This window comes from Papilio machaon, chromosome 17 (genome assembly GCF_912999745.1).
Source record: "Papilio machaon chromosome 17, ilPapMach1.1, whole genome shotgun sequence".
NCBI lineage: Eukaryota > Metazoa > Arthropoda > Insecta > Lepidoptera > Papilionidae > Papilio > Papilio machaon.
The window spans coordinates 5,126,811-5,141,860 of NC_060002.1; the positions used below are offsets into that span (position 1 = coordinate 5,126,811).

Sequence of the window (15,050 nt, forward strand, 5' to 3'; positions counted from 1 at the left end):
CTTAACTCAAAGTTTCGTATATCAAAACTTAGAACCGTTAATAACGTTTTTTAAATATTAGTCGTGTTTTCTTTTTGTTCACATTTATAAGTTAAAAATTAAAGGCAAAGAATAAAAAGGACGGTGACGTAATACACTCTTCTTTCTCTTATCTGTATTTAAAAGGAGAGAAGGGAGTTAATCCATAGAAATTCTTTTTTTTTCTTTTATCAATGCATCTAAATGTTGGATTCTAACCGTTGGTTTTTCGAAACCAAAATCTCTGTATAAAACATATCGTCATCCCTGTCATTATCTTTGACAAAACAGAGATAACAATATGTTTTAAATAGGGCTTTTAGTCTCAGAAACCCACGATAAATCACCTGATTGCTGTGGTTGTGATATACTGATTACGAATAGGAAATAATAATAAACAAAATGTATATTATAAGACAAACACCAAGAGCATTCTTTTAATTCTTACTTAGTGACTAATTTATAAGCGTGAAAAACTGCGGCTCTTGAATTTGAACTTAGCTACCTTCGACTATATACCTAACAGATTTTATGAAACATCAAGGTCATTGACCTTTGATATTAGTTACAGTATTATTACTTCTGTACTATTAAATATATGCATAAATAAATAACTTCAGGAGCAGAGGGCTTCCAAAACTCGGAAAGTCACGACGGGTGGTGTCCAAGCGGGCGGCCGTAGCTAATTGAATTAAAGATAAATATTTTACTCTATTCCGATGACAGGCGTTTTTAATAATAAAGTTACTTTTTAAATTCTATTTAAACAGTGGAATACACTTAATATGCATATATAAAATTGAAAATTATTCTTAGCAGGAATCGCAAGATATAAAACACATAAACAAGCTTGCTTATATGGTTGTTGAAGAAGCAATAGAGTAACAAATGAAAATCTTCGATAAATATTAGGCCGGTCCAATTAAAAGATATTCTTGGTGCTTTCGCATAGAGCTGAAAATTGATAAGAATCTTCATCCATCCATCTCCTAGTTGATAAATCAACGCACAATCCAAACTACTGAACGCAGAGATTTGAAATTTTGCACAGATATTTCTGTAACCACAAATCCAAGTACATAGAAAGAATTATCTAATTCATCCTCTAAAGATCTGAATTGAGGTTTTAACGTTTTCATATAATTATGTTACGAACATTCCTACCAATTTTCAACTCTATGTTTGGCCTTGTTGTTTTCTTGAATGTTTAATTTCACCGGCCTATATGCTTGCTTGATTGAGGAGCGTGGGACGTCCTCCTTCCAGGTGGACCGACGACATAATCCGCACGGCGGGAAGTTGTTGGATGCAAAAGGCAGAGGACCACGTACTGTGGAAGGCATTGGGAAAGGCCTATGCCCAGCAGTGGGCAGATTAAGGCCGATGATGATGATATGCTTGAAATTTACAAAAAAATAATCTTAATAATCCGTTTCCTGTCAAGTTTAGTTCACCTTAATGAGAAATGACGAATCATCTTTTCTTACAAAATCTAATCTTGATCGAAACTAGAATTTCCATTTGCGATTGTTGACTCCTTCTCTTATCATTTTTATATCTTTGATTACTTCATTTTCATCGAACGAGATACGCGTACGTATAAATTGTAAGGAATTGTAACTGGGCCATCATTAGGTACAACAGTTACTAGCGAATCATTCAAGTTTAGCAAATAAAAATGCGTTCTTTTCTCGTACTTGTATTTGCAGTTGTTGTGGTATCTATACCAATAAACATACCTGATCCAAGTGATTTGACTATTTATTTAAATGAAGATGATTTTGAAGACTATCTAGATCTCTGGTTGAAGCTAAAATATCAAAACATTTCACAGATAAATCAAAGAAATGCGGGTAAGTCTTAGTCGTCATTTTGTGTCTACTCACTTTATAATTTTCTCTTTTGCATTTACCCTTTAAATAAACAATTTAAAGAAGAATTAACCTTAAAGTAAAGGGCATAGATGTTATTTGAAATATGTAATTTCGTTTGAACTTTTAAATTGTAATTTTGTAAGCCAGGTTGCACAATACAAATCAACGGCGACCTCGGGCAACCGCAACCGGTGTACATTCACGACAATAATTATTTGACACCGACTGGTAACACTGGACAAATTCATCTCAAAACAGGAGAAGAGGTTACCATAGCTTGCGTCGGATCCGGACAAAACATTGTACATCCCAGTGTTACCAGTTCGACAAATATTGGTGTAAGTTTTTACAGCATTGATTGTAAACGGGTAAACGCTGTCAATTACACGGGTACAAGATCAACATCCTATAGAAAGGTTCTGATTTACAGACCGTCAACAAAAAATGATACTGCTTCTAATGTTGTATATTCTACCGTTCGAAATTCTTAGTTAAGTACTTACTCGTATTTGTAGACACATTTAAACGTTTTGAATTTAAAATTGTTTTTCCTCAGATAGCAACATGCGTGAACGATACAATCATCTCCGGTAAAGGCTGGATAGATGGAGTGGGTGCGTTTGGTGATCTCGCATGTTCCTCCCATTGTACTCACGAAGCTTTATTAACATCTGAGAAATGTTACAACAATAATGTAGTAATTCGGTGTGTAATATGCAAAAGTGTTCCTTATATTTATTGCGTGTGACAAAACGCGTGTAATAAATTATGCATCAGTGAATCAGTACAATTATGACAAGTGATTTTTTGTCACATTTAATTTTTTTCTAATTTTTTGTCTACATCATCATCATCGCCATCTGACTTCAGAATAAATTGTGTGATCAAGCGATAGTTGAATTACAAAATGTATTTGGAAGTTGGTAACTGATATTAAGAAATAGCTTTCGACCAAGCTTTCAACCAAATGTGAGTTCAACCAACCAAGTCATAAAAAAGTATGATAAACTTAATTCTTTACAGAGTGGGCTTCACTGTAAATAATGTCTTTTACCCTCTATACTGGTCTTGTTTCGATCAGAATCGCTTGGAGGTTCTATACGTATGGTACGAACAGAATCCTCCGAATGCTGTTCATCAGGTTGGCGTCATTAGACCAAGCTGGAAGGGTACGATGCATATTTTTTTGCTCAATTGCGTCGTTCACACAGCAAACACCGAATTTCGAAGTCCACCGCTGATACGCTTAGATTCGAATCATCAATTTAGTTCATGAGTCAAATTTTCCAATAAAATGTTCAAATATTATGTAAAATCAATATTGTTATTTCAGCCGGTAATTTCTACCCTGGCATTGATGTCAATAATCGTTACACTGTAGCGCAACAAAAAGTAACCATATCTAATTACTTGGGAACCGATTTAGCGGAGAAATACGTCACCAGCACGCAATATCTAGCTCGCGGTCATCTCGCTGCTAAAACCGATTTCATATACGCAACAGGACAACGCGCGACCTTCTATTTTATAAATTGTGCTCCTCAATGGCAACTCTTTAATGGCGGGAATTGGAACTTACTCGAGCAAGTGAGTATTTGATGTAAAATTAAAATTTATCTATTCAAAGAGATACTTTTAAAAGTGCATTGATGGATTGAATCGCCTCTAAACGACTAAATATTACAGTATCTACTTTCATAATTCTGTTAGAAGGAAACTGTAAAGTCTGGATACTTGACCTTTGACAATTTATTATATAAAAACCAGCCCAACCGTTTTGTGACTTATAAAGTTAATTAAGACACCACTTTAGTATTTAATATATGACGTGCATTTTTTGTCCATAGTCTTATACGAGTATTTATTTTAATTTAAGGAAGAGTGTAATATTACACCTATTTATTATTTTTGACCATTTACAGAATCTTCGTACACGAATTGGTGAAGCTGGTTACAATACAGTAGTATATACTGGAACCTATGGAGTACTTCAGTTGAAAGACTCCAACAATCAACTTGTCGATATCTATCTACACCAAGATAGCAATAATCATACGCAATTGCCGGTACCTTTGTACTATTATAAGGTAAATTTAAATGAAAACATTTTATCAATAAATTTTACTATGTACTCCTTATGTGAAAGCATTTTTTAATTTGTTTTGATCGTCTTGAAGTATAAAAATTTTTTCCTGTTATGTTCTATTATCAAGATTAGTCAATAGACTTGTGATAAACCGATCATCGCTGATATTTGGTCGTATCACTTCAATTGAAGAGAGACTAGCATATAGGCTAGAGAATACCTCATTCATTCATTAAATAAATATCTTTCCTGATCTCTAAATATTAAAAATTTGTACTTACATTACGCTCTTTTGAAATGCAGGTGGTCTACGATCAAGCAAAACGTCTTGGTACAGCATTCGTCGGTATCAACAATCCTTACATCACTTTGGAAGAGGCTCGTTCTCTTCAGTTCTGTAATGACCACTGTCGTAGCAATTCCTCCTTCACCTGGCTCGGATGGCAACCAGATCGCGTTGACAGAGGTTACAGCTTCTGCTGCAGTATCGAAGACTTCAAAACAGTTGTGCCACATTTACCTAACTTCATTGTTAATGACTTACTAACGTAAAGACGTGATTTGAAAGATCTGCTGTCTCAAGAAAGAGCATTACGGAGTATTGTAAGGTATTTTAAAATAAAGCGAAATGCATTTTCATTTATATTTATACTAGCTTTTATCCGCGACTCCGTCCGCGCGGAATAAAAAATAGAAAACGGAGTAAAAATTATCCTATGTCCGTTTCCTGGTTCTAAGCTACCTGCCCACGAATTTTCAGTAAAATCGATTCAGCCGTTCTTGAGTTATAAATAGTGTAACTAACACGACTTTCTTTTATATATATAGATTTTCTTTATTATTCTACAACTTTGAATCAACACGTTGATACCGGTTACCAACACCAAGTTATTAATAAAATTCCATGAATGCAAAGGAACCATTGGAATTTCCACTAACAACTTGTTATTAATCACGCCGCTCACTTGTTTCTTTGCTAAAAAATGTTGACTATAGTTTTACATTGCAATACTCACTCACAATCAAGCAGAACAACACGTCCTAATGCCTGCTATAGTCGGTTGAACTGTACGGTTAAGTTTTGGATATATACGCACATATTTAACTGACTAGTTCGGTTTAAACTAAACGTCTATAGCCGGCTTAAGTGTACGACACATAACGACGCAATGATAGGCGATGTACGACACAATGCGTGTAGCATTGCGTCAAATTAAACTTATTGATTTCTTTGCACTGTGAGACTGATCTTGTGCATCTTGCCGAATCGATTTCTTCTGTCGTTGTTGTTGTAGCCCTAGCCTAGGACAACGAGATATTGTGTAATAGATTAAGAACCATTTGCGATTTCTTCTGATTTAAAACAATGAGTGGTCATTTTTCAGTGATGTTTTACTAACACTTAATAAACTCAAAAATAATAAACATTTTACGATCAAAACCTTTAATGACTAAAAATTTTAGATTCAATTTTTTGATTGACAAGATTTAATTAAAAGATATTGCAAAAATAATACAGGTAATGAGACCACCCGCGAACATGTACTTTGATAAGTTCCCACCTTCATAAAGAGTATAAATTGACTTTTAATGACGAAAAAGAAAAATCATTGTTTATGAACATTATTTACTCAGTTATGTAAAATATTATTTACTTAGTTATCTTGCAAGAAGCATCTGCACCTTAACATTTTTACATACAGCAATGATCAGATAAAAATGAACCGTTGAACTTTTTATCACCTACTATCATTAAAACACAATGTTTCGTATCAATGAATGCTTATTATCTTACGGCTTTCAATACCTTGTATCGCTTTCATTTCTTTTAACTATAATAAGCTGTTAATATTTCGTTGTTAGCGTACCGCTCTAGGCGAAACAATTAAGGCCTATCCACAACAACGTAAGTGCGGAGCAACGAAATCGAGCTTCTCTTACAAGATACTCGGAGAATACAGATAAATGCAGAGCTTTCCTTCGACATGCGCTCACAGCTAACCGCGAGCTTCTATACAGTTTGAATTTTATTATACCAGGACTTTGCCGCGTTATAAACGCACTGTAGGTTTTGTTGTGAATGGAATCTTATACTTCATAATTACCTTGTGAGATTCTATCAATATAAATTACTTTTCGTTGGACGTATGCTGCACAACAGATTTTGTGTTACCGTGGGTTTTTATTGCCGAATAAAAAAAGTGATTGATTCGGTAGTAGAAACTCACAGTTACTTCTTTTGTTCTTACATTATTCCGTGCAATTATTATTCCGCTTAAAATTATTTGAAAACAAATTTTTATCAGTGTAATGTGGTGTATTTAACAAGGGTCACTTCTTAAAACTCTTTCTTCTTCTACTTGAACTAATGTTCCCAAAACAGTAGACGACACAAGAACGTTTCTACCTTGTTTTTTTTTTCGTCGCTCATTTCAATTATTTTTTTATATGTATTAATGACACACGGTCCAATGCCTTCGTTATCTAAACAAAACATCGACTGGGACAATCTTGTCAGAGCAATAAATGTACGTGCCACTAACTGGTTTTTAATTTAGAATGATCTGTCAATGACTTATACATCGAGAACAGCCTCATTCATTATAATTGTTAAATCACTAAGGAATCTTTTTGTAAATCCACATTATAAGTTGTGTTATTCAATACTTTATCCAGGAATCTCAACAATTTTTAATTACGATACAAACAATTAGACACAAATGGAAACAAAAAAAAAACTATTCTAATAATTGCCACAATTGCCACAGTTGAAAGTAACAGCAATAGTTAGCTAGGATTTCTAGATTTGTTGAAACAATTTTTATTTGTTTCAACAAATGTTGCCGAACTTTTTACAAAGTACTACTTGTCAGATACGATCTGATTCATGAATAGCGTTAATTTTTCATTTATTGTTTGTAAGATCAATAAATTGGAAATCCATTTTTGTGCACTCTAATAATATAAAATGGATTAAGTTATAAATAACTACTGGTATGTTGCAAAACAAACATGTATGTATGAGCCCCTTCAAGCACTTAAACCTTGAATTATGTCTTTAGTGAGTTGTCGCAAAACATTCTTTATGTTGACTAAATAACAGATTACTTCGAATTAAAAACGAGTTATTTATCATTCAAAATAAAACGTGTTAAATAAAGCTTTATTGAAATCATTAGTCCAGTCATGACCGGATTAAATTATTTGAATAGTAAATAAATTGAAAAATCGAAGTGAGAATAATGATGGCATTTACCGTCACATAGTAATTAATTTTTAATATTAAAATGCAACAAGCAACAAACACACCATTCCACAAAAAACCGATTGAAAAGAGATACAGATTTTTAATTTAATGTAACAACTCTTCGTTCATTAAACTTGTTAACCATCTAATAGACACATGTCAAATATACAATAAGAATAAAAAAAAACGTATAAATCTACAATCAAAATTCATGTTGACCTCCACAGCTCGCGACAGACGAATATCGTGATTATATCTGAGGTCAAGAGCCATGATCGCTGGAATTTATAAAAAAAACTCATGTGAAATGATCCACCTGAACATCTCATTCATAATCTAACAAGATCCCATGGAAAAAGCTAAATTTGACTGTCGATATTGCTCTTGTAAATCGGGTTATAATTATATGTCTGTTTTTCATTGAGATAAAACATAATTTAATAAAATGTTTTATTAGCTGTCACCCGCGACTCTATCTGCGCGGAATTAAAAAAAACGCAATAAATAGCGTATGTGTTCTTCCAGACTATGTTCTACATCTGTGCCAAATTTAATCAAGATCCGTAGAGTCGTTCAAGAGATAGCTTCTATCCATATAAACTTTCGCATTTATAATATTAGTAAGATGGAAAACTTTACATCTTTAAAAAAGGTCTCAAACGTTTTTAAATGTCAAAGAGACTATGGTGTTACGTAATTATGTTAAAAATTGCTCAGACATAATAGATCGGCAGTGAAAGCGAAAATGTGTTCTCAACGGGAGGCGACACGAATCCACTTAACATTTTGACTTCGTAAATACTACAACGTCAATGCCATAAACATAACTAGGTATCGATTTTTAGCGATAAAGTTACCTTAGAAATTTTGTTTAAATAATTACATCCTTTTAAATGTTCCAAGAAATGATTTGCATGTCCTAAAAGAAGGAAAGGCATGGATAAAAATATTTCAGGAGAACTTCTACGTAAAGTTAACCTTGCCCATTGTTTTACTTAGGTAAGTTAGGATATTTTGGCTATGCATTGATAGATCAATGGAATCCACTCCATCGCATACCTAAAACTGATTAAGTAGAGCGGACTAATTCTATGTCGTCTAAAATAAAACTCCATAGCGAATTACAGCATTTATTTTAGTAATACTTTATTCGATGTAAAATCGGTTTCACTAAACAGCGCTTTCCCTGTGCCTGGTGAGTGTGACATCAGGTGGTGGAGGGTCATGTATGACTGGCAGATGGCGCCATTGTGTCAAGCCAACCTCTTCTGTCTCCAAGTAGTCGCTGTTACGAGAGCGCAAGCTACAAGATGAGCGCGCCTTCAAATCTGTCAAAGATTATAAAATACATGTAAGTTGACGTAGTCAAAGACAGAAAGAGAAATAGACACTGAAAGAAATTTAAAATTACTCATAAATCACCTTTAAGAAATATTCAATAACTGAGACCTCCAAAATATATTTAGTGACTTAAGGTAAACTAAAACTAAATAAAATTTAAAATATTACCTCTGGTACTGTTCAGAATCTCTCGCGTTAAATCATCTATTTCCACGACTTGTATGACAGGTACAGGCTGCTTCACACGGGACCTTCTCGCCGCACAAACTGCTATAGCAGTTGACATAACGAATAGAACAACCAGCAGGACACCGCCAACTATAATACCCACGTCTTTATCTAGGAAAACTGTAACATAATAGGCAATTATTAAAATTACGTGTGAAAATTTGAAAATACAAACAAAAAGAAAACAATCTGTCAAACTTCTATGACGCGTCACGTTTATGCTCATTTCGTTACACGAGAGAGAAGAACGATATAACACAGATTAAGTGAAAAAGAGCGAGTATACAACTTGCACCTAATGTAAAATGATAATAGATGTAAGCTTCAAACCACCAACACCAACAAAGACGTTGCATCAAATTAATTTTGATTGTCTTTTCTCTCCTTCTTTCACACTTGAATTTAATTAAAAAGGAAGAGAAAAAAAAAAACAAAACCACTTAGCACATGTATAAAAATAAAAGTTAATATAACTTACAATACCACCAAGGAAGTTTTGCGGCGTTTAACAACTTCTCAGTAGGTCTCAATAATAATATTTCCGAACAACCATATCGATTACACGCGGTTGCGCCTGCTTCGTCTCCCTCACTAAGAGTCCCTAGTTGACCACCAACACGCCAAACTTCATCAGCATTTCGAGTAAGAGCCTGTGCACCAAATCCCATTGCACTTTTATAATTAAGTATTAAAGATGCATTACTTGTTGACATCCGCCACACGGTAATCTCATAATGTGTTGCATTTTCAACTGAGAAAAAAGGAAATAACTTAAATTTTAGTAAACATTTACGAATTGTAAATCGTCGCATATTTTTATTCGTACAAATTTACCCTAAGAAAAAGTATAGATGAAAAACAAGTGACAATTGGAGTACGTAATCTTAATATATATAAATCTCGTGTCACAATGTTTGTCCTCAATGGACTCCTAAACCACTTAACCGATTATAATAAAATTCGCACACCATGTGCAGTTCGATCCAACTTGAGAGATAGGATAGTTTAAATCTCAAATTATAGTCGCAATTTTAATTTATTGCTAATTATTTGTCTGTTATTATTTGACAGTCACAATTATCTGTTAACTCCAAATGATTCTAACAGATGTCGATACCTTTCGACTGGGTTGAGTAATCTCTATATAAAACATATCGTCATCCCTGTGATTATCTTTGACAAAATAGAGATAACAAAATGTTTTAAAGGAGATTCTGGTCACAGAAACCCACGGTTTAAATTGTACTCGTAGTTGTGACACAAGCAAAATTTGCTTTGAAATAACAAAAAATGTACTAACTAGCTAGTAATTTATTACCTGGAATACAATTTATCTGGAACTGATTACTTTCGTATGATAAATCACATTGTCGTGGTGTTTGCGGTCTTAAATGTTTAAAACTTATGATCTTAGTACATGGCTTTTGTTGTTTTGCAATACCATTCTTCGCTTCGCACGTAATATTAGCTGTCTTTGTCAATGATATCGTAACTATACTAAGAGATACGGACGGAGATCTTGTAGTTAACTCTTCGAACTGTGAATCTGTACGTATGTACCACGTAAACGAACTAGGATCTGGTACAGATCTTACGTGACAGGTGATTACTTCATTAATTAGTGATACTCCATTGTTAGTACATTCTGGTGCATCTGAAAGTACAAATCTCTGTAATATTAAACTAGACCCATATATTAATCTAGACCTAGTCACGCCAAACATAGGGTAGGTTCTAAGGCCTGTAGTGAGGACATTTATGTGTTGTCTCGAATAACGTAGCATTTCTTTTGTACATATATGAATAGAGTAGCGACTTACACAGTACAGTAATGTTTATTCCTTCCGCTTCGCCTTCCCCTATACTGTTTTTGGCTATACAAGAATATTGTCCCGTATGTTTTCTGAAAGCTTTTTTAATTATTAACATATTTCCGAATACATATTCTTGCCAATCTTGATTTTCATCGATATTTGTATTCTTAAAAAAATAATGAAAGTTTATTTTTAGTTTTTTATTTATTAAAAACTTATTATATACTTTTTCAACGAATTGTTATTATTAATTATTAAATAATAATATATCATGTTATATCAACACTTACATTAAAATACCACATAAATCTATCTGCACGTGGATTCGCTTTGACATCACAAATTAATCTAAACGTATAATTCTCGATAACACCATTTAATTTGCCACTTTCTACTGTTGACACTTCTACTATTGGAACATCTGGAAGATAAAATATTTTGAAAGCTTTTTATATCAAAAGAACTGACTAAATGTTTTGTGTATTTACTGATAAGACATTTTTTGTCAAATTCAAGTAATTAGACAAGACTACTTAATTTAACATTCATTAAACTCTAACTACTATCATTATTCAACAATACCTTAATGAAACTAACGAAGTATGCAATAATATAAGTGGTCACATAAAATAATGAGTAAAAACATAATAGTTTGAAATCTTAATGTCATTTCGACCAATCGTGTAAAAATAAAGTTTATTTAAGTAACAAAAAGTACGTACTAACATGTGACATTTAGTGTAATGACATCGGCTTTGGAATTCTTTCCCGGGGGTATGGCAGGATTTGTGGCGACACACGCCAATGTTGCCCTATCATCTTTCATCGTTGGTGATAACTGAAGATATGACTCCGCTGTCTTGGTCATGTGGTTCCAAGTCTACGGTTTTTTTTTAAATAAATTAAGAGTTCTCTCATTCTTATTAAAAACTATAGAATACTGCATAGGATTGGAATAAGTTGCCGTTAGTACGAAGTGGGGGCCTTCAAGAGTAGAGTGAATAGGCATTTACATAGCTATCTCGTATCATCTTTAGACCTCATCATCACTTCATCGGGTGGGATCGTGATCAAGCGCTAGCTTAAAGCTTGCTAGCTTTTTCAATATATAAAAAAAATACTAGAATAGACTACTACTACTACGAGTAGAATATATGTTTCGGCAGTGGAAATTTTTTTAGTTCATAGAACATTCATGTTATAATGTTATCGATTAATATATAATTTAATTCTATAAAAAAAGAAATTATATTTACACATATCACTTTCTGACAATGGATTTATTAAGGCACGTTTCAGTTTTCAAATTGATGATACAAACATGTCTGTATTTAAAAAGTAAAGTAGTAAAGATAAAATTGTTTAGATAATTTTGTTATAATTTCTTATTTCCATTGGATTCTACTATACATACTACTAAAAAAAATATCTTAAAAGGTGACATGTTCAATACCTGATTACTGTACTGAGTAAGATGTTTATGATTCAACCACCAGGCTATATCAGGTGACGGGTATACTTCATACGCTGTACATTTTACAACATAAGTATTTCCAGCTTGAAGAGTATTACTTTGAATATCTTTAAGCCAGTGTATCGTAACGTTACTGGCAGACACTATAACAAAAGTCAGTACATATATTAAAATACATACAACATTAAAAATTATGTTTCTTTTTTTAAATATTATGCTTACGGTATAACTCTATATCTACATACGACGATATAGGTGCAGATAGTACAGTGTTCGTGGCTTTACACGTTATTCTGTTGGTATCCCTCGTAAGTGGCAGATACAATTCATTCTGTCGCACATTTGGTATATCACTTTCACTGCCAGAAGCATCCACTAGAACTTCGCCATTGTACCAACTTATATGCGGTGGAGGCCTACCTGGAAGATTACCTCAATTTTAATTATTATTTATACCATTGACTTTAGTACTTCTTTATCATAATACATGTTCAAACTAAACTAAACTAAACTATTGGAAAGTATTTTGTTGTTTTGTTTTATTGTTATTAGGGCTGCCAAATTTCAATAAAAGTGGACTGCAGAGAAAAACCTCGACCACAGTTTTGTTATAGACATCATTTACATAGATAAAACATTATATAAAAATTAAAGTTTTTTATATTACAAGGTGGTAAACGAGCGTATGGCTGTATAGCCACTTGAATTCGCCGAATAGCGAAGCGGCCACTGCCCATGAACATCTGCAATTGAACGTGCATTGGCTACCTTTAATCAGTGGAGAAAGGGACACACCAAAAGAGGATATTTCCCCTTTCCTATGCGTCCCCTCCTCCGACAAATCCTCTTCTCCTCCTCCATCACTTCCTTATAAGAAAAGAGTGGAAAGGAGACTAAAATTAGACCTACGGCACATACACTGATCAGACGAATTGCGGAATCTCACCTCCAATCACAAGGCAATTAATTACCAAAGTATCTCCGACAAAGTAAGGTCCAATTTTATTTTCTATTTTATTTCCCATCTCATCCAGAAAGAATGGCTTACTAGGAAGCACTGAAATCGAAAAAGACATTTGATGTTATCTGTTCATATAATTTAAGTATTCAAAGATCATCGGGTTTCTCCCACTCACATGAGGTCGGCGAATAAGGTTATAAGTTTAAAGTTATAACGGAAATTTATTTGTAGAAAAGACTAATTTTATAAAGAAAAAAAAACCATACCTATAACAGTGAGATTGATTCCAGTATATCTGGTAGGGGTGAGTAAAAATTCAACCCTACAGTGATACAGAGCCTCATCGTCTGCAATCAGAGATCTAATATACAACGGCGTAGGACGTTTACTTATGTCAATGCTTAATCTACCACTAATATTAAATGTTTGGCTGGACCATTCCTCATTACTTCGAGCGTCGTAGCTAAAAAATGGACAATAAGCTAAAATCATTCGGGTAAAAATAATTCCTTTACGTTCTCTTTGAAAAAAAAAAACAAAGAAAAACAAAAATGCTTATAAAGTACCCTATGTGCTCTTTTAGACTAAGCTCTACATCTATTAGCTAAATTTCATCAAAAACCGTTCAGCTGTTCCGGAGATGTTCAAACATTCATCCATTTAAACATTCGCATTTATCATTTTAGTATAATAAGGTTATTTGTAATTTAAAAAAATGTGTATAGGTAACAGTCGCGAGTACTCCAGTGGAAATAGAAAACGCGACTCCATACAAAAGACTTGCACGCGGCTACAGCCTATATGAATATTGGATCTAAGTTAAGCAAAAAAACATACATAATATCAAAGTGCATACAGAAGTATGGAAACTGGTTTTTCCAGTGCCATCAAGACTATTTTAATGATAACATCAGTTTAACAGGATATAATCTATCTATCTAACAAAATTAGTCAATTAATTTTAATTAGTAAAATTAATTATTTAATTATGTTTTAATTGAGAATTGTAATACATAGTACCTAAAAATGTTAAGATCTGTTATATAAAGTTATCTTCAATTAAAAATATAAGTTACTTTTAAACTTGTTAATTTTACCTGTAAATTGATTCATCTCCTTTATACCACACAAGTAATGTAAGTTCGTCTTCACCTATTCCTGAAGTTGTATCACAGTATAGAGTTGTGTTATCATCTTCTAAAGCTTCTTGGTGTAATAATGGTCCTATTAATATATGGAACAATAACAATGTTAATAGTAAACTGCAACAATGTATTACTGTACTGACTATACGCCATGAAGAGCAAAAAAAAACACTTTTAATGAAGACTTTTGCACTAATAATGCTTTGACATCTAGGATTTTTAAGTGTTTTTTTCTGCAACTAACTAAGTATTTAATTAATTGTATTAAAAATTAAATAGTAACTTACCATCAATTCCGATGATGAAGGCGTAGATAGATGACGAAATTAGTATAAAATATATAAGCGCCTGGCAGACGCTCATTCTATGGCCCATCCATTACTCTACCATTTTTTCAAAATATTTTAAAAAGTAATGATAAGTTATATATCTGAGCTTATTTGCAATTAAGTTTTCATTGTTAATACTTGATTAATCACTTAGACCAAAAATAAGGACTGAATTTTACAATTAATTTTAGTAATAGGAATTTTCCAACACACTTTTGTAAATCCATTTTCATTGAGTCAACCATTAAAATAAAAATCAATATGCATTCACTTGATATTCACTACTTATTTTAATTAAAAACCAATCAATTTTTTTAAAACACTCTTTGATCACTTTTAGATTTCACGCTTTTTCTTACGCTATGAATCCAACATTTAAATAATTGCACCAAACATTTTTATAACACGCAAAGTTGAAATCATTTCGATACGCAGCATCCACTCGATGCACCAGACGTGCTTCCTCTGACAAAGATGTTATCGGACTGAAGGAATAATGAGCCAAAAATGTCGAAACGAAAACTTGTTCCAGT

At 33.0% G+C, this 15,050-nt stretch overlaps 2 protein-coding genes across 3 annotated transcripts; one reads left to right on the top strand and one right to left on the bottom strand.

Moving 5' to 3' along the window:
- The first annotated feature begins 1,665 nt into the window (after positions 1-1,665).
- On the top strand, positions 1,666-4,560 carry LOC106721566. Its single transcript, XM_014516528.2, has 7 exons — positions 1,666-1,871; positions 2,040-2,230; positions 2,449-2,597; positions 2,916-3,061; positions 3,226-3,479; positions 3,815-3,979; positions 4,282-4,560. Exons 1-7 carry the CDS (start codon positions 1,697-1,699, stop codon positions 4,528-4,530), a joined length of 1,329 nt encoding a protein of 442 aa, XP_014372014.2. The 5' UTR covers positions 1,666-1,696; the 3' UTR covers positions 4,531-4,560.
- A 3,787-nt stretch (positions 4,561-8,347) lies between these two features.
- Positions 8,348-14,712, bottom strand: LOC106721441 (hemicentin-1). Of its 2 annotated transcripts, none has more exons than XM_045681857.1 (13): positions 14,476-14,712; positions 14,141-14,267; positions 13,310-13,506; positions 13,029-13,139; positions 12,305-12,502; positions 12,062-12,225; positions 11,335-11,488; positions 10,899-11,029; positions 10,615-10,774; positions 10,113-10,448; positions 9,273-9,545; positions 8,735-8,884; positions 8,348-8,553 (listed from the first exon to the last, which is right to left on the bottom strand). In XM_045681857.1, the coding sequence occupies exons 1-13, from the start codon at positions 14,561-14,563 to the stop codon at positions 8,396-8,398; spliced, it is 2,247 nt and encodes a 748-aa protein (XP_045537813.1). In that variant the 5' UTR covers positions 14,564-14,712; the 3' UTR covers positions 8,348-8,395. The 2 variants fall into 2 exon arrangements, with proteins under 2 accessions (XP_045537813.1, XP_045537812.1); XM_045681856.1 differs by having other exon boundaries at positions 8,735-8,914; positions 14,476-14,711.
- Positions 14,713-15,050: the final 338 nt, after the last annotated feature.